At 38.1% G+C, this 27213-nt stretch overlaps 1 protein-coding gene across 3 annotated transcripts in view; it reads left to right on the top strand.

Annotated features, from left to right (window-relative positions):
• PKIA (cAMP-dependent protein kinase inhibitor alpha) overlaps positions 1 to 27213 on the top strand; it is a 75101-nt gene that overhangs the window by 42461 nt on the left and 5427 nt on the right. The window contains exons 2-4 of one of the 3 annotated variants that reach the window (XM_084864339.1): positions 6501 to 6627; positions 17375 to 17512; positions 25799 to 25976. In XM_084864339.1, the coding sequence (XP_084720465.1) occupies positions 25826 to 25976 (151 nt within the window). In that variant the 5' untranslated portion in view covers positions 6501 to 6627; positions 17375 to 17512; positions 25799 to 25825. The remainder of the gene's footprint in view (positions 1 to 6500; positions 6628 to 17374; positions 17513 to 25798; positions 25977 to 27213) is intronic. The other 2 variants (XM_084864338.1, XM_084864340.1) reach the window with 2 other exon arrangements.

The raw sequence follows: 27213 nt of genomic DNA, 5'->3' as shown, positions 1-27213 counted from the left end.
GCTGTTTATTAAATTTTGCTCCCGTAAGGTCAATTGGTAAGACATTATTTAACTTGCCTACTCTAAAGTTCCAGCATTAACTCAGCCAGGGGCGTCACAAATTACTGACCACGTGACTTTGGGGAAATGATACTTAACCTCTCAGTGCCTCAGTTTCCTCTTTCGAGCTATGGGAATAGCAATAAGGGTTATCTCACAGATTTATGAGAAGCATAAACTCATATGTAAAACAGCGCCCTATAATAGTGCCTGGCACACGGAAAGCCTTACAGAGGTACTGACTGCTGTGACTAATAATTGCTATTATGAGATCAAAAATTTGAGACTAATCCTTCATGTAGTTGCATGCACCACTGATAAATGAAACTAATAGAATATTTAGAAATCAGATTAAAGAAGGGGAGCCAGTTAAATACGCTCTGGTAGAAGGTTATGAGGCTGTAGCAGCATAGAAACATAAAAACAAATAGTTTTTTGTTTGCTTTTTTAAAGAAGAAAATGGTCTAGAAATATGGAGACAAAAATGATAGATAGGCTGTGTTGACTGAGGAGATTGCTGGCGACCTCCGCCAGGAATAGTCCAGGGCAGTGGGAAAGGGGTTGGGGTGAGAGAAGTCCGAAGGGAGCAGCTTACAGAGTGAATGGGACTTGGAATGGAAAGGATGGACGAAGATAATTTTGAAAAGCTCAGTCATGAAGTGGATAAGGAAGATAGGCAGGAATCAAGGGAGGGTTTCATGTTATATGTATACTTTCAAACTAGGAGTTGCTATTCTAGAGTAAGTTTGAATTTTAAGGGGAATAATTCATAAGTACTTGAGAAGAGGAGAGAAAATGGAATACCTACCATATGTGGTGCAAATGGCCTTTTAGCTTGAACTCTTATAATAGGAATACAAAGATTAGTGTGAATAATAATGAATTAATGAACCAGACAGTGGGCTGTTCACTAGCTTCTATATTCTTAATAAGATATGAGGCAACTCATCAGCAGAGAGCAAGGGAAGGAGAGAGGGCAGAGGAAAATTTGAGGAGAGTGGGGAAGGCTTTTTAAAAAAATAGTCATTAAGGAGAATTAGAAGGAACTTACTGGTAAGTCAGAACAATATTTCCAGCCTAGAAAACTCATTTGAAGTTAGTAATTATTAATTTATTAGAATTTCAATTTGCCCTGACTCATGATTTTTCTCCAGCTATCTGGATATAAGTTACAAAAAAAGCAGAAAAGAGTGAGAGATGATGAACGAGAGAAAATTCAATTAGTACTATACATATATGTGTGCAGTTCAACCTTAATAGTTACAAAAATTCAAAGAATTGGAACATGAGGTTTCAGTTTAACTTAGCAAAACAAACAATTACATATATTTTATATTGGCAAAATTTATTGCATTATAATTTGGTTTGATATTTTGAAAAGTATTTTGAAAATATCAAGCAAGACAAAAATGTTCATAAGTTTTTACACATTAATTCTAATTCTAGAAACTTACTCCAATAAATAATTTATATTTAAAAAATTGTTATGTAAATAAAAGTGTTCATTGGCATGTCAATTCTAATAATAAAAAATTGGAACCACTTTTAGTAATCAACAATACAAAAATGTGTTAGTAAAGTATTATATATCCACTACTAGAAAACTCATTATCCTATTACTAGAGGCCCCTTGCACAAAATTCGTGCACAGGTGTGTGTGTGTGTGTGTGTGTGTGTGTGTGTGTGTCCCTCAGCCCAGCCTGCACCCACTCCAGTCTGGAACTCTAGAGGGATGTCTGATTGCCTACCGGGATCAGGCCTAAACAGGCAGTCGGACATCCCTCTCACAATCCAGGACTGCTGGCTCCCAACTGCTTGCCTGCCTGCCTTCCTAATTGCCCCTAACCGCTTCTGCCTGTCAGCCTGATCACCCTTAACCACTCCCATGCCAGCCTGATTGATGCCTAACTGCTTCCCTGCCAGCCTGATTGCCCCTAACTTCTCTCCTATGCCAGCCTGGTCACCCCTAACTGCCCTCCCCTGCAGGCCTGGATCTCCCAAACTGCTCTTCCCTGCAGGCCTGGTCCCTCCCAACTACCCTCCCCTGCCCTTCCCTGCAGGCTTGGTCCCTCCCAACTACCCCCCCCAACTGCCCTTCCCTGCAGGCTTGGTCCCTCCCAACTACCCTCCCCTGCTGGCCATCTTGTGTCCACATGGGGGCAGGATCTTTGACCACATGGGGGCAGCCATTTTGTTGGAGTGATGGTCAATTTGCATATTATTCTTTTATTAGATAGGATAGAGGCCTGGTGCATGGATGAGGGCCAGCTGGTTTGCCCTGAAGGGTGTTCTGGATCAGGGTGGGGATTCCCTTGGGGTGTGGGGCAGGGGCCTGTGGTGGTTTGCAAGCTGGCCGTGCCTCCTGCAGAGGCCTGGTATCTGAGATTTATTTATCTTCTATAATTGAAACTTTGTAGCCTTGAGTAGAGTCTAGGGCCTGCCAGGGTGTGCAGAAAGCTTGGCTTCCTCCATTGTCAGGGAAAGCCAAGCCTCCTGCTTGCTCCATGGCCGCAGACATCTTGGTTGGGTTAATTTGCATACCTGCTCCTGATTGGTTGATGGGCGTGGCTTGTGGGTATAGTGGAGTGATGGTTAATTTGTATATTATTCTTTTATTAGATAGAATAATTACAAGACTGCAGCAAAATGGAATTATTCTTAATGAAGAATGAAAAAAGCTGGTTTTAAAATACTGTTTACCTTTTGACAACTATGCAAACATGTGAATATTTATTAAAAATAAAACCAAAATAAAAATTTAAAAGCTCTGTAACAGTAATTGGAATTTTTTATTTGTTTCAAAATAGTCTTTAACATATTTTATTTTATAATTTTGTTTTTAAGAGGATTAGTGAAGGAATTCTTTTCTAACCCTTTTCTTAAGACTTTCTTATTATTACATTATTATACTTTATACTTTCAAATAAAGTCAACCATTCCATCATCAAGAAGATTAGAAGATTTGACAGTTCATACTTCTAAGTTATTTGGTATAAAGAGACCAGATTCACTTGTAACTCCTTTAAAAATATCATTTAAATTTTTTTTTCCTTTTGCTTAATCTTTCCTAGTATAGAGATTAAACAAACTACCCAAATTGCTAGCCATTTTCTTCCACTTTTCTCAAGTTGATTGATTTAATTTTCCCTTCACAGAAATGAGAACAAATGAATCTGCAGGTGCACTGTCCTGTGTTACTCACAGTATGAACTGTGCTGGTATGAATGCTTCCTGTTTCAGAGCACTTCCGTTATTGAGTTCATCCTTGGTCTTCTGTAATAAACATCTTATGTAAACATAAAATTTGGACTCAACTTCTGGAAGCCCTTCGCTTTCTCAGTTCCGAAGTGAGAGATCTTTCGTTCAGCCATGTGGTTAACAGTTATTTGAGTAGTTTGGAGCTCCTAAGTTATTGTTTGATGGGTACCTGGCAATGCTTGCCATTTCTCAGTTCTCTATCAAACTAATTCCCTCTCTCTCTCTCTCTCTCTCTCTCTCTCTCTCTCTCTCTCTCTCTCTCTTTCTCTCACACACACACACACACACACACACACACACACACACACACACTGTACTAAGAGCACAGAGTCTGATACCTTTTGACAATGAAGTCCAGGTGCTGATTCTGGTCCTGCCATTTCTGGGCCATTTCACTTTAGGCAAGTCACCTAATAACTCTGAGGCTTCTTATTTTCATCTGCAACGGGGAGATTCCAATGACGTCAGACAATCCTCAAAGCATTACTAATGATTTTAGAGGCTTTTTTACAGAGTCAGATATAAAGAAGACTCTATTAGAAACCAGTATTTCTATTAGTTTATTATGATTTAGGCCTTGGTTTTTCCTGAATTTGCGAGTCTCCATTGTGAAATGCAATTTCCAATAAATTGAGTAACACCTGTTATCAGGAAAGATTTTAACTGAGTTCATGACTTCTGAGGCAACCCGGGTTAGTTTTCTGCCTTTTCTCTTTGCCTTATGTAGTTGTTCAATAAAGAATCATTTAATAAAAAATGAATAAATAAGTGCATGGATGAGTGATTTAATGCTACTTTTTGAGAAGGTAGAACAAACATGAGTTGGTGGAACAGATGACTAAAGGATTAAAAAAAAAGCAAACTGTGTGTGCCCAGAGTCAGCCTTGGAAAAACTGCTCTGTTTATAAAAACACAAAGGAAAATATGTTGAATAACATTTTATTTTTATTTTATTTTATTTTATTTTATTTTATTGTTTTACTTAGAAAATAATGTGATGTGTTCTTTTTAAAATTTTTCTTTCTTGCCGAAACCAGTTTGGCTCAGTGGATAGAGCATCATCCTGCGGACTGAAAGGCCCCAGGTTCGATTCTGATTAAGGGCATGTACCTTGGTTGCGGGCACATCTCCCATAGGGAGTGTGCAAGAGGCAGCTGATCAACGATTCTTTATCACCAATGTTTCTAACTCTCTATCCCTCTCTCTTCCTTTCTGTAAAAAACTCAATAAAATATATTTAAAAATTTTTTTCTTTCTTGATTAAGGTATTACATATGTGCCCTTATTCCCCCATTACTCCCCACCTCCCATTCTGCCCCCACCCCACTGTTGTCTGTGTCCATTGATTAGGCTTATATGCATGCATATAAGTCCTTTGGTTGATCTTGAATAACTTATTTTAATTATTTTTTAAGAGTTAAGTACAAACATCCCTTGATGACTTCCATGTTTGGCACCTATAAAAAATAAGATAGGATTGGAGCCATATGACAGACATTAAACAATAATACTATGTAGTCTAAATCTATGGAACATCTCTGAGTTGGCTGATGAAGAGTAACGAGTGACTTTTTAACAGCAGAGACAGGGAGAGAATGGCCTGTTCAGCTTTCTGTCGGCCTCGAAGAGAAATGCGTGGTAATCTGGCTTCACAGCTGTCTATGCTGATGGCTGTGAGGCCCTCCTGTGTCAGGTTTCTCCTGGGAAGGTCAGATTTCGCCATGGGAGGGCTTTGTGGAAGTGCATCCAGTACCATTCACAATCATAAGTGTCAACAAACTCCCATTTAAAGTGATGAACATGGTGAAATGATGGTATTATTTGATTGTGAGGTTTGGGGCAAAGGTGGGTAGGAAATGTGTAAAGAGATGCATTTACAGGCAGGAACAACAACACATCACTTTGCTAACAGAGAAGCATTCACTAACGTTGTCTTGGCAAATACTAATACCTTGCATTAGTATTTCCCTGTACTCCAGACATCGCCAGCAACCAATGTTTATGATCATCTCCTCCCTCGGAAGTGGAATCGTGCCCGCAGTAAACATTAGTCCTGTAAGGGATTAATTACTGAAAGGAAATTCAGTTTCTAAAGGCAATTTGCTCTGATTTATTCCGTGGCTTCTTCCAAAAAGGTGGTACCAGGAATTATTGCTTATTGCATTGAAGTTACAAGTCCTTTCAGAGTTATTGATTTTTCCCCCCAACATCAATATCAATAAAGGTAAAGAACAGTCACATATTCAGTAAGAAATACAGGCACATAATAACACAATATATGGACCCCTAACACTTCAGTGCTCCTTTTGGGGTCATCATTGGTACAAGCACCAAGACACACGTTATGTGTCACCCCTCCTACATCCTAATGTGTCTAAATGGGCAGGAAAGAGCATAACCTTGAAGGGCAAAGTAATGTATTTGAGAATGGCCAATGGATAAAGGGAAGGAGAGATGCTGCCACTTGTCCATGAATGATGGTGTGGAATTTATGGGCAGATGGTCTGGGACAGCTGTGACTATATTTGAGGAGACTGCTTGCTCCTTTAGTTGCTCCGAAAACGGATTACTACTTTGGAAGCACAACCTTAGGACTTTATTGCTTCACCTGTTGTAGCCTTTTCCTTTACCTTAATATCTGGCTTTCTAAATCACTGGTTGGCAGTCAACAGATTTGTTCTTTCTCTGCCACACCATCACAAAAAGAGACCCACAGGCACTTCTGTGCACACGCACACACATGCACATGCACACTTTTGTGTGTGACAGCGCTTGAAAAGACAAGCTCACAGGATATTATTCATTAAAGATCTCTGTGAAATATCCTTTGCAAGTTGGCTGTGTTTTTTTTTTTTTAAATGAAGAATTAAGTTTAGTCAAATTAATAATTTCCTGAAAAATCTAGGCGAAAACTGGAGAAAGGAAGTAAATAAAAAAAAGACTTGGAAACTTTTTTGTCCGCACTGTGTGCTTAATGAACTAAGGATAGCCGGAAAGTCTTTGCTTGGCGGGAAGACCCCAGGGGCCCCTGGACTCTGGTCACGTGTTCACTTTGTGAGTATTCAGACTTATAAACGGTGAATCGCCCTTATGTCATTAGTAAGCTATATAGAAGATGGGTGCTTGAACATTAATTTAAGACTTTAAAACTTGAGATCTATACGTATAATTAATTCCCCTTTCTCCTGCTGTCTCCATTTCAGATTCCTGAATTTCTGGGAAGGCCGTGTTTCCCAAAGCAGCGATTTCTGGTAGAAGACTAAGGTCTGATCCAAGAAAAATAAAATCCAGTATAGCCAATGAATTAAGGACAAGAAAGTTTCCATTCAGGTAGGAACACTGCATATCACAGATTCAACCACTTTACATAGAGTGTGCTGATGCTAGACATGGTACGTCTGCTTGGAAAAAGACGGGGCTGTGTTCAAGTCCCTAGGAGGCTGTGGTGTTTACCAGAGAATACCTTGGAGGAAAGGGGATACAATAACAGTATGATGTTTTATTTCCATTTTTAGCTCATTGTTGCCAGTACACGAGTGATCTTAGAGCCTGTGGTTTAATCCCTAGAGTTTAGGTATGTGGACAACAGATGAACTCCTTTGGCATTTTTTTCTAAGACAAGTCATTTTCCTAAGTTTCTCCATGACCTAGTTGTTTATTAAAATTAAGTGCCATGATGACCTCAAGTCTCCTAAGTGGGGAGCAGCCCAGTGAATGGTCTGAGGACATTGACTGGTTTATTGCGGGGTACCTCTAGTCTTACTCTCAGCATAGAAGGGAGCAGAATGGGACTGGGAAAGGGTAGGTCTGCTTTGACTACCTATGTATGTCAAACCACACTAACCATTTTATCTTCATTAGCCATTTGAGATAAAGGGAATAACGGAGATATCCCAAGAAAAAAGATCCCAGTGACATCAAAATCAGGGCCTTTTCATCTCATGCATTATTACATCTTCAGGTGCTAGCTCCTGACTCCTAGGTAGTGCTCATTGTGGAACCATTAACATCAAGTTCCTGCAATCCAATGAGTAAATTAAACTAATTGTTGTTTTCAACAGTTTCTTAAATCAGCAGTTTCTTAGAAAAATGGAAAACTTATCTTTAACTGCAAGAAACCTGGGCAGTTATTGGTTAAAGCAAATGTGTCGCCTGTAGACCCACACCTGGCTATAAATAGCGGTCAGACTTGAGAGCCCCCGGACACTGAATGCACTTCCTGTGCATTTTCCTCTCTCCAGAGGCTTTTAGAAAAATGCTATCTTTCGTGAAAACTTGGCCTTTGTAAAGGGCCTAAAAACACGAAGGCCAGTGGTCCTTAGACCTGGAAAAGATTTGCAATATTTTCCTTAGTCTGGGAATCCACGTTTTGGAGGCATGAAAACTGAAACTCAAGGCAGTTCATGCAATACAGTGTTTGCCCAGCATCGAATGGCAAACAAGGAACAATGGTGGCACTCAGATCTGACTTCTAGCTCCCCTGAGAGCGGCAGAGAGTACATTGCAGTAGCAGCTTATTTTCATTGTCCACAGCCCACAGTCCCACTATGCCTCAGCCCTCGTGCTTCTTTATGAAGGATAGGATAGCATTGTTTGTAAACTTGAGCCATAATTACATGTTTAAGTATTCGCCTTTTATAACTAAATGCTGTCTCTGTTAAAAATGTATGGAAGCACACTTCTTCCTTCTCTAAATGTCTTCGCCTGTGTTTATGACCTTCTATTGTTGACGGCTGAACATGACCTGTCTGCCTGGAAAAGATGAATTAAAGGGTTCTTATGTATTAAATATTTACTTCATACCCTGCAATGTGCACAGAACCCTTTCCCCTAAAATTTGGAGCACAAACTAGAAACATAGAAAATCTTCATACTCAGGCAGTTTTTCCTGCAGTCAGTGGAAAGTTTCCACTTGGAGATATTTAATTTCTGAACCCATTGTAATTCTTCATCAGATAAGTTGTTTTGTACTTGTTAAAACCAGTATTTAGTACTTTAGTTTCTTGAATGTTCTTGATAATAAAATATAGTCATAATGGTAATTTCTGGTACTGACAATAGAGTTGATAGTAGAGACGTAAAGTGATTTTTTTTATAATGTAAAAAATGTCACGATGTTTTCCAGATAATCTGACTCATGGATCAAAATGTACTTATTATTAATCCCCCACTTTACAAAAAATTTTTAATTTTATTAACATAATGATTTTACCACATCTTTTAATTCATGTTTTCAGTTACTTTGTTCAGTGCATTATCTCATTTTAAAATGAGATTATCCATTATATATTATGTAAATATTAATTTATATTTCTTAATGGCCAGATTAATACTTAATTACTCAGATTTGTTTAATTCCTACTGCTGTTCTTCAGTATTCCCTTTCTCTCTGGAGCCTATCCTACCGACTTCAGAAGCTCACCAAGTCAGAAAGTCCTGTTTAACTCGAATGGATGGACAAAGCTTTAAATAACATAGAGTGATAGCTGTGAAGAAGGCTATTAAACTTTGTGCTGAAGATCATCACTTTAATAAAGAGATTAATAAATAATGCTAACATTCAGACATATAATAAGGATGAAAACCATTAATGATTATTCTGAACAATGACATTTTCAATAAAGGGAGATATTAAATACTATATAGGAAACTAGTATTGCAAAGCAGATAAATTGACAAAGATTATACATTATTTAAAATATGTTCACACATAGTCATAGCAACTGTTTTTGTTTCTGGCTGCAAAGAGGCATATTGGAGTGTTTAAGCACTATTGCGCTTGGAATAGCTAGTTAGACACGACACAGAAAATACTTGATTGCAGAAGAGCAGATGTTAGCATATGTGGGAATGTGTGTGTTTAATGAATGCGTTTTTACTCATTCAGGAAGGAAAAGAAGGCCATACTTACTTTAAACGTGGCATGGGGAGATGTTAAAGTGCCGTTCTTAGACTTCTGCTGCTGTTCCTGTTCCTCTGGCATTCCCCAAAGGGTACCATCCTTCATCCATCCAAGTCAGAAGCTTGGAAGCAATCCCAGGATCCTCTTCGTAGGTCCCCCACCTTCCTGCTCCCCATCCCGTAAGCCACGGATTCCCGGCTCTCCCTCAGCAGATAGCTCTCGCCAGCGTGCATTGCTCTGTCACTCCAGGCCACAGCCTGCCCCTGACCCACTTCTACTCCTTGTGAGCAGGCCACCTTTCAACGTCCCTCATCTTAGGTGATGGCACTTTTGGAAGCTCCACACACATTGTATTTAATGTATTAAAATGTGCCCAAATCCAAGATTCAATATCATTTATCGGTAACTAACTATAGGAGAGCTGAGTGACCCTGCGGTTGATGAGAGGTACTAACTAATATAGTGATAAAATATTAATTAAGTAGGTCTTTATCTCAGTTTTGCAGGCTTTTCACACTATAGAATTAATTTTTTCTGGTGTTAAATCATTTTGTAACTCCCTCTCAAACTCAAGGTCCGTGGAAATGTGCTTTTCCTGTCACAAGAGGCCCTGACAGTGAGGTGTTAGATGAGGGCCGTCACATGGACAAGAAGACCAGATACCTAACAGGTGGAATGTAAAGTGTTTATAGAACAACTAGAGGCCCAGTGCACAATATTCATGCATGGGAAGGGTGGTGGTGGTGGAAAGCAGTGTCCTTCAGCCCAAACTGAACCCTCTTCAATTTGGGATCCCTCTCACAATCCAGGGTTGCTGGATCCCAACCACTCGCCTTGCTTGCCAGCCTGATTGCCCCTAACTTCCCTCCTCTGATCACCCCTAACTACCCTCTCCTGCTGGCCTGGTCACCCCTAACTACCCTCTCCTGCTGGCCTGGACACCCCTAACTACCATCTCCTGCTGGCCTGGTCACCCCTAACTGTCCTTCCATGCAGGCCTGGTCACCCCCAACTGACCTCTTCTGCCAGCCTGGTCACCCCCTCCCCTGCAGGCCTGGTCACCCCCAAATGCCTTCCCCTGCTGGCTTGGTCACCTCTAACTGCCCTCCCCTGCAGGCCTGGTCCCTCCCAACTGCCCTCCCCTACAGGCCTGGTTCCCCCCCAACTACTCTTCTCTGCAGGCCTTGTCCCTCCCAACTGCCTTCCTCTGCTGGCCTAGTCACCCCTAACTGCTCTCTCCTGCAGGCCTGGTCCCTCACAACTCTCCCCTCCACCCCCACCCCCCAAGCCCCCCGCTGGCCTGGTAACCCCTAACTGCCCTCTCTTGCCAGCCTGGTTGCCCCTAACTGTCCTCCCCTAAAGACCTGCTTGCACCCAACAACTCTCCCTTGCATTCCTGGCCCCTCCCAACTGCCCTCCCCTGCCAGCCATCTTGTATTCACCTGGGGTAGCCACCTTGTGTGTTGGAGTGATGGTCAATTTGCATATTAGGCTTTTATTATATAGGATTATAAAAATCAAGGAAGATCCTGTGGTATCAACTAATATGTATATTAGATGGTAATTTTAAAAAACAATTTGTAGGGATGTCAACAAAATATCACTTTACAGATTATTGTCTCAAAAACAGAAAATAAAGTGTAGTAAGCTGTAAAATAAATATTGAAAATGGCAACTGGTTTAGTAAGTGATTAAATCAGTTCCCAGTTTCAAGACTTAATGCTTCTAAACCTTTGTTATGTCATCTTTAAAATGGAGATAATGAGAGTACCTATTTGAGAGAATTGTTGCAATACTGAACTTCTGTACCTCACGTAAACTTCTTAGTGTTATATATGGCAAAAATGTGGCATTTTTATTGTTATTATTGATAATGCACTAGTAAACAAAAGCTGTTTTGTGATTCTTGTGGTCATTGTTACTACTTGGAACAGTCAAAAAAATACTACTCGGCTTGATGTGACTTTTCATTGTAACTTTAAAGATAGAAATGTTAATAATGAGTTATTTTGAGAAGAAATATATCATTGTTCAAACATCCTTTTAAAAGCTAAATATTTATTTGAGGAAGCAAAAAACAGCTTTAGTTTAATGAAACGGTATATATTTTAACAGCATCTTTCCTCCTTGGACTCCTCAGAGCCAGAAAAGGAGAATATAAGAGGATGATTTAGAAATCACTGCGTTATATAACAAAGAACAGCCCCAGCCCCAGGCTCTTCATGCTCCTGTGATTTTGATGTAAATAGCCCCAGGTTCCCAGTCTGACATCAGTACTACCACTGACTGTGGGAGACACAGTCCACTTGATTAACCTCTCTCTACTTTAGTTGCTTCAGTGTAATGTACAAATAATATTACTTGTCACTTGCCAACCCTGGGTGCTTCTTCAGCTAATTGGCTGTCTCAGCAGGGATGTTACAAAGGGTTTGTAAATGATTTATAAATCATTTGCAGTATTAAACAAATGATGTAAAAATCCCTAACAAAGATGGACAGAACGAATCATTCCATGCAGTAATTTGCTACTTTAGTCGTATATATTTTGTAAAAAAAAAACTTAAAGGAGGTAGCCCTCAGTAAAGTGAAAATAGGATGGATTACTAGGAATTCTAGAATGCTTTTGATTGCTGTTATCTTTTAAAATCCGTTGTTATAATTAAGAATATACAGACAAAAATGTGTATTAGTGGGAATGATTATATTTCATCTCCTTATATTAAAAGTCTATGAGCCCCAGCCGGTTTGGCTCAGTGGATAGAGCATTGGCCTGCGGACCAAAGGGTCGGGTTCATTCTGGGCAAGGGCAAGTACCTCAGTTGCAGGCTCCTCCCTGGCCTGAGCCCTGGTCTGCGCTTGTGCAGGAGGCAACTAATTGATGTGTCTCTCCCACATCGATGTTTCTCTCTCTCTTTCCCCCTCTCTTCTATTCTCCCTAAAATCAATGAAAAAATATCCTCGGACAAGGATTAACAACAACAACAACAGCAAGTCTTAGGAGACAGAAAAAAAAACTGAGTAGAAATAAGGAAACCTGCTTGCTCAGCCTACTTTCACTATTGACAATGGTATAACCTTGACAAATGTACTTAGCTGAGAAGGATATTGAGTGAGATAATTAAAAACAGAGTTATGAAATACTTTTTATAGATGTAACATCAACATGCAAAATCCTGTGCCAAGCACTGTAGGGGACTCCAAAATCAGATCTCAAGGAAAACATAATACATCCCTATTAAAGTAACATGGAAATAATTATTGCTTAGGGGTGAATTAAATAAACACACTAATAAACATTATTATTATTACGAGGGTAAATTGGAGAAGAATAGGTTTAGGTAAGTAAGTACAAGTTGGCCCACAGTTGCAACAGTAAAGAAAGAGATGACGAAGGTAATGACCAGAAAAAGAATGGAAATGCGGAACACTGAAGTCACACTGAATGGGTAGAGTTAAAACATGAAGTTTATGAAATGACTGGAAGTGAGGAATTAGTGAGATGGAGTAACTGAAGACAATTCTAATTTATCTATCATAGGCACCTGAGAAAATAGTGCTTCCATACACTACAGTATGAGGGGAATGAGAAATTTTGAGGGTGAAAGTGCAGATAAAGCAAAAAATTCCATTTTGAACTTTCTAAATGTGAGTTTTCAAGGACATCAGTGGTGGAATATCCATTAGGCTGCAAAAACTCTCAAAATATCAGGCCACACATTTATTGATTTGATAGTCACATACATACAGGTGGCACCTAAGAATTACTAAAACAGAGCTTAAAGGACACAGAAGAGAATAAAGATTCTTTAAGAGGTAAGTGGAGGGAAGAGCAAGATAAAATATGAGAAGGAGATGATGGGGGAACAGAAAGTACAGTGTCTGTGGCAGACCAGGGAGAAAAAAGGACTTGTATGCATGCATCTAGGCGTAACTAATGGACACAGACAGTAGGGGGTTGAGGGTCAGTGCTGGAGGGTTGGAGTGGGTGGGGAGAGGTCACTGGGGGAAAAGGAGACATATGTAATACTTTCAACAATAAATAATTTAAATTTTAAAAAAAGAAGAGGAGTAACAATATGAACTGCTATGTACAGTTGATTCAGTGTTTCCCAAACTTTTGACATATGTGTACCCTTCTATAATTTTCGTAATGCTGAGTACCCCTCATACTCATGAGAACGTAGAATTAGGCGCTGCTAAGCATGGTGCAGTGCATATCCCACCAAACTCCGGTGCAACGCATACCCCCACCAAACTCTTCCTGTACCCGTGGGGGTACGTGTACCACACTTTGGGAAACACTGAATAGATGATTATTTGTGAGTAATCTGTAATAGTCTTTCTTTGAGAAAACGATGGTATATTAATAGCTATTAAAGGCAAAGGAATTAAAATGAAATAATATGGAGGAAACAGGAACAATCAGCATCCACCTCTATTCCTGTAAGTCTGACAGTAAATGAAAGTAAAACAGGTGAGTATATTAAAGAAGGAATTATTTTATAACAGGGAAAATGCAAGCAGTTTTATAGGCATCGGGGAAGTAGGGAAAATGAGACTGCAAAAGCACAAGACAGAACGGAAGACCAATAATGAAGAGAAGATGGACTCAGCACCAGTCAGTTGTTAACGTTGGGCAAAAGGATTCTTGAATGAAGAGAAAAGACACCTTTTGGTGTGATAATAGAGGGAAATTGATGATATTTATGTAAGACAAGTCTTGCCATAAAGTCAATAGACAAGATTTTCTGTGACGAATAGGAAAATGAAATATAAATAAAACTGAAAGATGTGAAGGGATTGAGAAGTACAGGTTGGTTGTTACAAAATAATTGCATGGATGTAAAGTACATCAATGGGAGAATAGTCAATAATATCGTGATATCTATGTAAGGGGCCAGGTGGGTCCTTAAAATATCGGGGAGACCATTCTGTAAAGTACATGATTGTCTAACCACTATTCTGTAATCTGAATTTATACAGAATAATAGTGAAAGTGAACTATAATTGAAAAAAGACTGAAGAAGCACAGAAAAATAAAAATAAAATTGCTGTTGTTAGTGTGGTAAAAGAGATAGCTAGAAGTGAGCAAAGGGATTTATGAGTAGCTGTAAGGCCACCTGTTGTTGCCTATGTAGGCAATTTATTTCCTCAAGGAAGACAGCTGTGCCTCTGGCTCATAAAAATTACAGGCTTAGATTTCTCATTATAAAGTTTTGATTTGTTAAGCATTGTGTAAAGAAAAAACAGGATTTGAATCTCAGCTAAAGAAAGTTTCTGAGAAGAAATTAATGATATAATTGACTACATTATAAATTGCAAAAAATATGAAAATGTATTCATGTATTGATAGATAATAGATATAAAAGCATAAGGGTCACAATGATCACATCAGAAATAAATTGATGAATAGGAAAACAATTGAGAGGAATGATTAGTAGTACCAAATATTGGAACTTTTTGAATGAGAATTTTTATTACATGGTGGCAATCAGGGAAGAGGTAAAGACAGACCTTCCCTTCAGCTAAGGAGCAGGGATATTATCTCTAATAGTATTAGTCAAAAGCTCATTGTGAAAGCCATTAAAAGACAGTCTATTTTTCTCATATTTTATTTTAGCAATGTTTGTGATAAAAGGTCAATGCCTTGGGTTTAGAATAAAAACACACACACAAGGTTTGGCTTGACCTAGTTAGTAGATGTTGGCGTATATCAGTGATACAACTCAGTGTGTGAGTTTGCCTTTGTAAGTGTGGTTTTGCTAGAACACGATCCAAACTCCTCTGAAGGGCAATCCGAGAGCAAGGAAGCCGCGGTCTGGTGCGGGGATGAGAACTGTGCCTTCACAGAGGAGACTTGTGTGGACTTTTTCACATCAACTTGTGGTTCTTGGTTTTTTTCCTTGATGGCCTTCACTCCAAAGTGTGACTCAAGGGAAAAGGGAATGGAAGCAGCACAAGTCCCGGAACCCTGTCCAGAGTTCCTGAGACTGAGTGTGACACCCTCTGGCTTGTGAGATTGTGGCTGTTTTGGAAATAAGCCAGTGGATTGTTTTGAAGATGGAATTAGACAAGTAATATCCTTATACAGCAAAATAAAAGAGAAAAAGATGGATAACCCTTAGCATGGTAATAGATCGGCGGATACTTCTAGAGCATTCTAGGAATTATTTGCTTAAATTCTTTACAAAAGGATTTTCTTCTCTAATTCGCAGCGTTCCTCGATAGCTTCCTCTTCCCATTACATCCATGGTTCTCAGTTTGGCCCCTGAGTCCCTGCATGTCCTCCCAGCCCTTTCAGTCATTCCCAGAGACACCTTCAACAGGTTCTCCAGTTTAAAGAATTCCCATGGTAACCCCAAGGCTGTCTGCCTTGTTTGCTTGTCTGCATTTGCTGTCTGCATTGGTACAGAAGTGGTGGGAAAGGCTGGCACCTCGGCACTGGTCAAGTCCGTGGCACCAAACTCTCCTAACAACCCTGGGTTCCTCCCCACCCACACTCACAGCCAATGCTTTTTACGTGTACTTGGTGAAACAGTAAAAAAAAATATTTTGCCCCATCTCGCCCTGCTTTTTACGTGTACTTGGTGAAACAGTAAAAAAAAATATTTTGCCCCATCTCGCCCTTTAAGTACGGGTCTTTTTAATATTCTGTGTGATGTGGGGGGGGGGGGCGGGGAGAGGGTCCCCAGGCACTTCTGCTGTGTACCAAGGTCATGGCCGTCTGAGTAAAGCACCCCGACCGCTTGACTACGGCAGAACTCGCACCTTTTTCCACGGACCACCATTTGTACATGAAAGAACAACTGACAGGCGAACTGTGGTTTCTCAAATTTGGGTACTTGGAGGAGTTTTTTTCTTTCTTTCAAAATGAACCAAGTGAGCCAGTCACTTAAAGGGATCCAAAATCCAACTGAATCTGTTGCCAGTGAAAAAATCTGAATGGTGAGACAAAAATTCCCATCTTGGAAAACTTATCTGTTCCTGTGAATTTGTCAGTTTTTTGCTTTTTAAAGAGTTTGTTGATGAGAGAGCTGGCTATAATAATAAATTATATAGTGAAATATGATAGAATTTGGAAATTTTATATAACCCAAGAAACCAATATTTACCAAGTAACCAATGCCTGACATAAAAAAAAAATATGCATAGGCAAAAGAGCCATTTAAAGGACTAGGTACACAATAGGTTTTAATAAAACAGAATCTGGAAAGCACATTAATATGGCTTTAGATTACACATTGCAAAAATTAAAAAAATCTGCAATCATCCCAAAAGGGTATTATAATTCGCCTCACTTTTCCAACTAAAAAAATCTGTGTGAGGCCAGACTTCTTCACATACTTCAACTAAAACAACAGATTGAGATGGATTGATTGCAGAAGCAGATCTGAGAGACCAGATGTCTTTCATTAAGCCAGACATTTGCAAATTTAGCCAGAGAATTACAAAATTTAAAGCAATGCCATTTCTCTCTCTCTCTCTCTCCTTTTTTTTTTCTTTTTTCTTTGGAAAATATATTTTGTTTTATTAAAAATATTTATGGTGTCAAAACCGGTTTGGTTCAGAGGATAGAGCGTCAGCCTGTGGACTCAAGGGTTCCAGGTTTGATTCAAGGGCTTGTATCTTGGTTGTGGGCATGTCCCCGGTGGGGGGTGTGCAGGAGGCGGCTGGTCGATGTTTCTCTCTCATTGATGTTTCTAACACTCTATCTCTCTCCCTTCCTCTATGTGAAAATCTATAAAATATGTTTTAAAAATATTTAATGGTTTATTACCTATATTTTAAATAATTAATAAATATTTAATTCAATGTGTCTTGTGGTAAATATTGGCAGATATAACCACAGAAACAAAAGCTCGTTGGAGTGCTCAATAATTTTTTAGGAAATCCGAGTTAAAATACTTCAGAAACACTAATGTGGACCGCGCCCTAAGCACATGGTGTTATACTCCAGGGCTTTTAATATTCCCCATGATTTCATAAAGTGACAGTTGGCACATTTTTTCAAGAATGGCGTTTGTAATAACGGGGCCGGAAGATTTTTCCTTCTCTTTTAGACTTAAGTCATGTCATTCACATTAAAAGAAAGAAGTCTCCAGTGCATGCTGATGGCATTCTCTCCATTCTTTCTTCCAAGTCAGTGCGTCTCATTTCATGTGTCCCCATTTGCAGGAGTAAAATTAGCATGACATCCAGTCACCATTTGGCTCATGACTCAATGTCACTATAAAAATCCCGTTAGCAGCTTCCCAGGCCCCGCTTCCAGGGCACACCCATGTGGAACTCTTCAATCTGTGTGACACAGGACATGTAAGTACAGGCCTTTCCCAGCGTCTTGCACTCTAAATAAATCTGTAAATTCCACTAGAGCAAAATCTTCTGGTTTATTTTCGCAAGTACTTTGTGTAGGTGATATTTCAAAAGGTAAAAGTTACAAAGAAAAGACGAGTATAAGGGGAGAATCGTTAGGCCCTCCGCGTACCGCTCCTTTTGTTAAAGAGTGAGGAAGGGGCACTTTTTTTTTAAGTGGGAAGAGAAAGAGCAAGCTTATTTCTTAGGCGTGGATTTTGATTGAACTTTCAGATATAAATATTAGAGATTTATGCTTTAAATTTTAATCTGCCTTCAAATAACACAGTACTTAAATAATAAAGTGTCTTTTCTCCTCTCCAGTCAGAGGTTAAATATTAGTACAGTTGGCTCTTTTGTAAAACTGGATACAAAAAAACAGCAGCATGTTATCTTGTTTATGGCTAATACTACCGTTTTGTCATGCCTAGAAACTTCTAATTATAGCAACATAAACAGGGGAACGCTAGTGAAGATTCAAAGCCCGCTTTTGGTAAATTGTCCAGGTTTTATTCCGACTCGCTTATTTTTATAAAGCCAGACTGTTTGCTAATTACTTCTCTTTAAGCCTCTGCCAGCTGCTGACATTTATTAGAATTTTGGTGACTTTTATAATTTTTTTCCTTTTGGTGAATATCTGTCAGAAAACATCACTTGGCAACAGTTTCCCCAGAATTTCTAAGCAAAACTCCAGGCCATTATACAGTGGCATATGAGGTGTAACTGAACAGCTATGTCTACATATTTATTAACTGAAAGAAAAGAGTAACATAGCTGCCATGCATGTAAAAATACTGTTTTGAGCATATAATCAGAATTCATCAAAAGAGTAATACCATGGAGAGAGAAAAAAATATAGAGCTCACAACATCTATATATTCTGTATAAAAATATAATTGTATTCCTTCATTCTCATATTTCTACATGTGCTATTTATCAGTTTTTGTGTGTGTGTGTGTTTTTTTTTTACTGTTAAGTCTATTGCCTGGAGAAAGTAAATGTAATAAAAATTAAATACTTCTACAATAATAACTATAATAATTATTATAATTGAGTACCCAGTACTTAGTTTCTATGTTCCCATATAGGTGTAAAAGTGGGTGCACACCAGACTAGCAAATTTCATAAATGCTTAAGAAAAGGGGGTGTCTATAGGACTGAGCTCTTCTCACAATTGCCATTATTGTCTTTCATTCTATTCAACTGAGCGGTTGAAGTTAAACAGCAAAAGTGGGTTCTTCTCAGATAGCAATAATCCCACTAAGAGCTTTTCCTATTTTTCACAAGGTAAATATGAGAGTCATCAAATAAAAACCAACACAACCTGGGGAAGTGATTATTGATAAATATGGATATCAAGTGAGAGAAATGAGTAAAAGATGTTCCAACATAGTGTATCCATGAGGCCAGTTTTCTTTGTTTGTGTGTTTTGTTGTCTTGGTTTGCTTTATTGAATTTGAAATGCCTGTGCAAAACCAAGTGAAATACCTCTTCAGAAATTGTCCGAGAGCTTGTGAGAACAATCCCAGTAGGAGATGCACATTTCTGCATTAGCTGTAGTGAAGAATTAGATGCTTTGAGATTAGTTGACTTATTTAAGTCAGAAATGGAGAAAGTCAGGATTGGTCCTTAATTCCTACAAAATGTGCCCTTATTTCAACAGGTGACCCTTGAGAAATGTGAAGAATACAAATAGGATGGAACCAGATTAGTAAGATTTCGTGGAAGCTAAGAAAGTGACAGCTGGTATTTTTATCAGCACCTCCCATCATGTGCCAGACATTGTATTAGCCTCTGCAGATACACAATCCAGATAAATTCTCAATGCCACCTTGACTAAGTATATTTATCACTATTTATAGATGAAGAACTGAATACAGGGGGGTTAGACATAGCATAACAAGTTAATGGAAAGTCTAGGTTCAAATACAGATAGGTCTGATTCCTAGAATAAGTAAATGGGCCTCATTATTTGCTGTTTATTTGAGGGGAGAGTTTCAAACAGAATGTAGCTGGCAGCCTCAAGCATTGCAGAGAACTCAAACAGGAACAACCCTCAGAAGCATCGTTAACATCAAGCTGTTACTTAATATTCATAAAGATCACTGCAGTGATTTATAAGAAAGTAGTCTACATAAAATATACTACATAAAAGCCAACAAAATACAAAAAATTATAAAGGTTTGTTCAAAGAAATGGAAAATAAAAATAGTTGAATCCTTCAGAGAATTTTAATGAAGGAAAAAGATTAATCAGTGCAAAGATGAGTGAAGATTGAGGAAAGGTTATTTGTTTGAATGGTTCATCCCACTTTTTAGTTAAAGAAGACATGAACATGCATATAAACTTAGGGAGAAATCCAGAGGAGAAAGGAGACTCAAATTACTGAAGGGAAAAAAATGGACGAAGCCAGGTACTATGGGAAGTGATAGGAAATAGAACTGGCAGTATGCTTCTGAAAGAAAGAGGTAGTTCATCTAGGAAAGAGAGACCAGTGATCACAGAGAAACTGTTGGAGAGAGGAAGAGATTTAAGAGAATTTGCAACAAATGTCCCGTATCTTCTCAGAAAAGGAACACCTAAGTCATCTCTGAAGGCAGGTAGTGTCTGGTTGTATGGACAGAAAGGGTTTGGAATCCTTCCCACAAAGACAAGCTTAAGGAAGAGTCAACTAGAGGTGAACAAAAGAATTTCCCAACAACTCAGGGTGTTTACTAATAATAGTGTCACAAACTCCTAGTTGAGCCAGTTGGCACAATTTTGTGGCTTTTTCTGGTAACACTAGCTACCCAGAAATAAGATCAGAGAAAAGACACCTTCTGTTTTCCCAGGTGAGGCTTAGGAACGTTGAGGTCACAGAGGGACTTCTTTTTTTAAAATCCTCACTCAAGGATATATTTTTATTGATTTTTAGAGAGAGAGGAAGGGAGGAGAGAGAGAACAGTTTGAGAGAAAAATATCAGTAGTTTGCCTCCCATACGCACCTCAACCAGGGAACAAAGTATTACTGATGGCCCCTTTGTTTTTGTTTTTGTTTTTCTATAGACCACCTTCTCCCCACATATTCCTTTCCCAGCCTTCTCCATTTTATTGTCCGTGTTCAGGGGCCATATATAAGTATATCCACGTAAGTTCCCTGGTTAATTGCTCCCCCCTCACCCTCCACCCCTACCTTCCCTCTGAGATTCACCAGTCTGTTCCATGCTTATATGTCTCTGGATCTATTTTGTTCATCAGTTTATTTTGTTCATTAGGTTCTACATATGAGTGAGATAATGTGATACTTATCTTTCTCTGACTGGCTTATTTTGCTTAGCATAATGTTTTCCAGGTCCATCCATGTTATCTCAAAGGGTAAGAGATCTTTCTTTTATACAGCTGCATAGTATTCCATTCTGTAGATGTACCACAGCTTTTCCCCCCACTTGTGCTGCTATGAACATTGGGGAGCATCTGTTCTTTTTGACTGGTGTTTTGGGTTTCTTATGAAATATTCCTAGAAGTGGAATTGCTGGGTCAAATGGCAGTTCCATTTTTAATTTTTTGAGGAAACTCCATACTGTTTTCCACAGTAGCTGCACCAGTCTGCATTCCCATCAGCAGATTGCTACTGTGTGAGATGTCTGAGATGTTGCTGCCTATGGTTTCTTCTAAGATTTTTATGGTTTCACATTTAGATCTTTTATCCATTTTGAGTTTATTCTTGTGTATGGTATAAGTTGATGGTCTAGTTTCTTTTCTTTTCTTCCTTCCTTCCTTCCTTCCTTCCTTCCTTCCTTCCTTCCTTCCTTCCTTCCTTCCTTCCTTCCTTCCTTCCTTCCTTCCTTCCTTCCTTTCTTTCTTTCTTTCTTTCTTTCTTTCTTTCTTTCTTTCTTTCTTTCTTTCTTTCTTTCTTTTTCATGTACTTGTTCAGTTTTCCCAACACCATTTATTGAAGAGACTGTCTTGATTCCATTGTATACTTTTGCCTTTTTTTGTCAAATATTAATTGAGCATAATGGCTTGGGTCAGTTTCTGGGGTTTCTGTTCTTTTCTTGTGCCAGTACCAGCCAGTTTTGAGAACAGTGGCTTTGCAGTATTACTTGGTATCTGGTATTGTGATCTCTCCAACTTTGTTCTTTCTAAAGATTGCTGCAGCTATTCAGGGTCTTTTTTCTTCTACAATATATACATTTTTTGGAGACTTTGTTCTAGGTCTGTGAAATGTGCCATTGATATTTTAATAGGAATTGCATAGAATCTATAGAGTGCTTTGGTTAGTTCAGACATTTTAATGATGTTAATTCTACCAATCCACTTGTTTTATCTTCTATCTCTTTTCTCAGCATCATGTAGTTTTCTGAGAACAAATCTTTTTACCTTTTGGTTAACTTTATTTCTAAGTATCTTATTTTTTGTTTTTTTGTTGCAATGGTAAATTTTATATATATATATATATATATATATATATATATATATATATATATATATATATTGGTTTTGTTTCTCATTCTGAAAGTGCATTATTCGTGTATAAAGATGCTACTGATTTCTGAGAGTTAATTCAGAAATCTTGCTATATTGCCAAATTCATTTATTAAATCTAGTGTTGTTGTTGTTTTTTATGGAGCCTTTAGGGTTTTCTATGTACAGTATCATGTCATCTGTGAATAATGATAGTTTTTATTCCTCCTTTCCAATTTGGATACCTTTTATGTATTCTTCATGTCTGATCGCTATGGCTAGGAATGAGTGGTGAAATTGGACATCCCTGTCTTGTTCCTGTTCTTAGGGGAAATGTTTTTAGTTTTTCCCATTGTATGATGTTGGCTGTAGGTTTGTCATTTATGGCTTTAATTTTGTTGATGTATGACCACTTTATTCCCATTTTGCTGAGAATTTTTATCAAAAAATAGGTGTTGGATTTTGTCTAATGCTTTTTCTGCATCAATTGATATGATCACATTATTATTGTCTTCTAATCTATTTATGTGATGTATCACATTTATTTATTTGTGAATATTGTACTAAATCCCACTTGGTCATGGTGTATGATTTTTTTAATGTATTGCTAATGAGGATTTTAGTATCTATGTTCATCAGGGATATTGGCCTATAATTCTCTTTCTTAGTAATGTCTTTATCTGGTTTTGGAATTAGGATAATGCTGGCCTCATAAAAAAAATATGGAAGTATTCTTTCTTCTTGAATTTTTTTTGTAATAGTTTGAGGAGGATAGGTGTTAGTTCTTCTTTGAATGTTTTGTAAAACTCCCCTGTGAAGCCATTCAGACCAGGGATTTTGTTTGTTGGGAGATTTTTGATTACTGCTTCAATTTTATCAGTAGTTATTGGCCTATTTAGTTTTCTGTTTCTTCTTGATTGAATTTTGGAAGATTGGATTTTTCTAGGAATATGTCCATTTCATCCAGGTTGTCCGGTTTGTTGGAGTATAGTTGTTTATAATAGTTTTTTTAATAAGCCTTTGCATTTCTGTGAGGTCAGTTGTTACTTCACCCATGTCATTTCTGATTTTGTTTATTTGGGTCCTCTGTCTTTGTTTGTTGATAAGTCTGGCTAGAGGTTCATCAATCTTGTTTGATGAACCAGCTCTTGGTTTTATTGATCTTCTGTACTGTTGTGTTTTTTTTAGTCTCTATGTCATTTATTTCCACTTTGATATTTATTATTTCCTTCCTTCTACCTACTCTGGGCTTTTCTTCTTGTTCTCTTGTAGCTCTTTAAGTTGTAGGGTTAGGTAGCTTATTAAAAGTTTTTCTTGTTTTTTGGAGGTAGGCCTGTTATGTTATGAACTTCCCTTTCAGAACTGCTTCCACTGTGTCCAATAGATTTTGGGTTGTTTTGTGTTAATGTTCATTTGTTTCCAGGATATTTTTTATTTCTTTCTTGATCTCTACGGTAACCCATTCATATACAGTGGTGCCTCGCATAAAGAACGCCTCGCACAGCGAACGCTGCACACAACGAACTTCATTTCATGATTCATACAACGAACTTCGTTTCACACAACGAAATCGCCCGAGCTTCCACGACTGCTTCGCCCGAGCTTCCACGATCGCTGCCGATGTATTGCATCCTTCCGCGCAGGCACTGCAGACAGTCGTTAGTCACTGCGCTTAACTTAAGCACGTATCGCGGCAATCGTCCTTTTAAGTTAAACTCAATATTTTTTTTATATCATGGCTTCTAAAAAAAGCAGGAAGGTGATTTCTGTTAAAATGAAACAGGAAATGTATCTAAATAAAAATAATAACAAAAAATTTATCTTTTTTTATGTCATCTTAGCATATTTTATGCTACAGAACGAATTATTTTTTTTAACATGTAGTTATGGGAAAACGCGTTTCACATAACGAACTTTTCGCATAACAAACTTGCTCCTGGAACGAATTAAGTTCGTTGTGTGAGGCACCACTGTATATATAAAAGCCTAAGTGACTGTTATGGCCAAATGACTGGACAACCACCTGTAGCTATGACATGCAAAGCAACCAGGAGACAGGTGCTCAATGCAGGAGCTACCACTTGGTGGTTAGTGTGCTCCCATGACCAACCTCCCACAGCCAGCCAACCTCTGGCGGTCCTTCCCCCCAGCTGACTCTGATCGACCCCGATCTGGAACTGGGCACGACGGCCCCAACTGGCTTCAATAGCTGGCCAGGCCCCTCCCATGCACAAATTCCTACACCAGGCCTCTAGTTGTTTAATAACATGCCTTAGCCTCCATGAGTTTGAATGTTCCTGAGTGTTTCTAATTTCATGCCATTATGACCTGAGAAGATGCTTGATATGATTTCAATCTTCTTGAACTTGTAGAAACTTGTTTTATGTCCTAACATGTAGTATATCTTTGAAAATATCCCCTGTGCACTTGAGAAGAATGTATATTCTGTAGCTTTAGGGTAAAATGCTCTAAAAATGTTGATTAATTCCATCTGATCTAGTGTTTCATTTAGGATCACTGGTTCCTTGTTTATTTTTTGTCTAGATCTATCCAGTGATTTCAGTGGAGTATTAAAGTCCTCTACTATAATTGTATTGCTACCAATCTCTCCCTTTAAATCCTCCAGAAATTTTTAAATATATCTGGATACTCCTGTATTGGGTGCATATATGTTTAGCAGGGTTATATCATCTTGTTTTGTTGATCCTTTTACTATTGTGAAGTATCCTTCACTATCTCTTATTATGGCCTTCAGTTTGAAGTCTATTTTGTCAGATATGAATATTGCCTTTCCAACTTTTTTCATTTTCATTTGCTTGGGGAAAAAAATTTTTTTTTTTCATCTCTTCTCTTTCATTCTGTGTGAGTCCTTTTTCTGAGGTGGGTCTCTTGAAGACAGTACATATATGGGTTATGTTTTCTTATCCATTCAGCTACCCTATGTCTTTTGATTGGTGCATTTAAGCCATTTACATTTAAGGTTATTATTGATAGGTATTTATTTGTTGCCATTCTTTTCATTATGTCCTTCATTAAGGATGTGTATCACCAAGTTTGTTCTGGAAAATTCACTTTGACTCCTTTGTAAAGCTGAAATTTTATTTCAAAGATTCAGTCAAGAAAGATTATTATTCCTCTCAAGCAATGGCGTCCCAAGGGGCCACATGGGCACTGTCCTCCTTCATTGGGGGCAGTATTTGATTCCTGACATTGTTTAGAATTGCTTGTCATAGCATTGCTGATGATAAAAAGAAAACTGGATTTTGCTCAGTTTTATTATTGTTCTTAGACTTTCTGTAGACGAGGTGCTAGCTTACTTCTTATCTCTAGAATGGACCACTTCCACCTCCCCTGAACCCTCTCGCCTTGGTATACAACTGACCTCAAATTCTCTTCTCTGAAGTTGAAAGCTGACTGACATGGCATTGAAGAAGAATTTTATGATCTAAACCAAGTGGCTACTGTCTATGGCATGTGAACCAATTCTGGCCCTATGTTTATTTTTGTAAATACAGTTTGTTTATAATATTTGTTTAACATTTTATCTTCGACTGCTTTTGCACTACAACCACAAAGTTGAGTAGCTGGGACAGAGACCATATGTCCCTCAAAGCCTAAAGTATTTACTATCATGCCCTTTACAAAAACATTCCCTGACTTTTGATCAAGAATAAAAGCATTTCTTGCTTTGTGGCCATGTAAGCAAAACAGTTATTTCACATTCATATTATAAGCCATAATTTATCAAGTGTCTTGCAACATTATATTTACCTACTAATTTATGTGTGTGTTTTTGTTTTTTAGTTCCTGCTATGTGGATATTTGTTAGCAATGACTGATGTGGAAACTACATATGCAGACTTTATTGCTTCAGGAAGAACAGGTAGAAGAAATGCAATACATGATATCCTGGTTTCCTCTGCAAGTGGTAACAGCAATGAATTAGCCTTGAAATTAGCAGGACTTGATATTAACAAGACAGGTGAGTTGTTTGATACGCATCTCTCTATGAACATAGAATGATGTCTGCATTTCACCAAGTCAGATTAAGGCATGACAATCCACCTTCAAAAATAGTCAATTGAGTTATAAAGAGTCTAATGCAGGATAAGAATCAGGGAATGATCTCTCATTCCCACTCCATTTTCAGTGACTTCTCTTTACAGGATTTCCCATTCAAATGCTCTACAATAATAACAACTATATCCTGGCAAACAAAATATCACCAGCTAAGAACTGTAATTCTTAAGTATTTCAGCTTCTTTTAGTTTACACTCAACATTATTGCTACCCCATGTTTACCTTAACTTGTTAACAATCACCTACTTAGCCATTTATAGCATCATGCTAAACCCAGAGAATTGCCTCCAGAAACTCTAGAATAAATCACCTAGGAAGTCCCAAACACCATGGGGGTCAAATTCCTCATCTTGTATTTACTAGGTGTACCAATTAATAATGCAGATTTTTTCAATAGATGGATTTGATATATATATTTGATTTGATATGTATACTATTTTGTTGTGTTGACAGCAAACTTCAAAACTTAATATGCCAAATTTTCTGAAGTTGTTAACATCATAGATGTTTTTTATGCTTAAAAATGTCAAATTTCGTGCCAAAAAAAGAGCATTTGTGGGAAGTTTTAATTCATTACTTTATTTTGAAGTAAAGTGCTGCTGAATACTTTGGGAAGCTTATGGTGAACATGCTCCATCTCAAGATACTTGTGAACGCTGATTTAACCACTTTAAAGATGATTTCGGTGTGAAAGACAAAGAATGTCCAGGTCAACCGAAAAAGTTTGAAGATCAACAATTACAATCATTATTGTATGAAGAATCATGTCAAACTGACAAACAACTTGCAGGAAGATTAAATGTTGCTCAGCAAACAATTTTCGAACATTTACAAGCAATGGAAAAATTTTAAAGGAAGGAAAATGGGTGCCACATCAACTGAAGGAAAGAGAAATGGAAAACAGAAAAGTCATCAGTAAAATGTTGCTTCAACGGCACACAAAAAAAGTCTTTTTTGCATCGAATTGTGACTGGTGATGAAAAGTGGATTTATTTTGAGAATCCCAAATGCACAAAATCATGGGTTGATCCAGGTCAACCATCAACATCAACTGCAAGACCAAATTGCTTTGGAAAGAAGACAATGCTCTGTGTTTGGTGGGATCAGGAAGGTGTGGTGTATTATGAGCTTCTAAAACT

Source organism: Pipistrellus hanaki (assembly GCF_964339955.1).
Source record: "Pipistrellus hanaki genome assembly, chromosome: 17".
NCBI classification, from domain to species: domain Eukaryota; kingdom Metazoa; phylum Chordata; class Mammalia; order Chiroptera; family Vespertilionidae; genus Pipistrellus; species Pipistrellus hanaki.
Note: the sequence above shows the minus strand (reverse complement) of the source record. Positions and strands in the feature narration are given on the sequence as shown.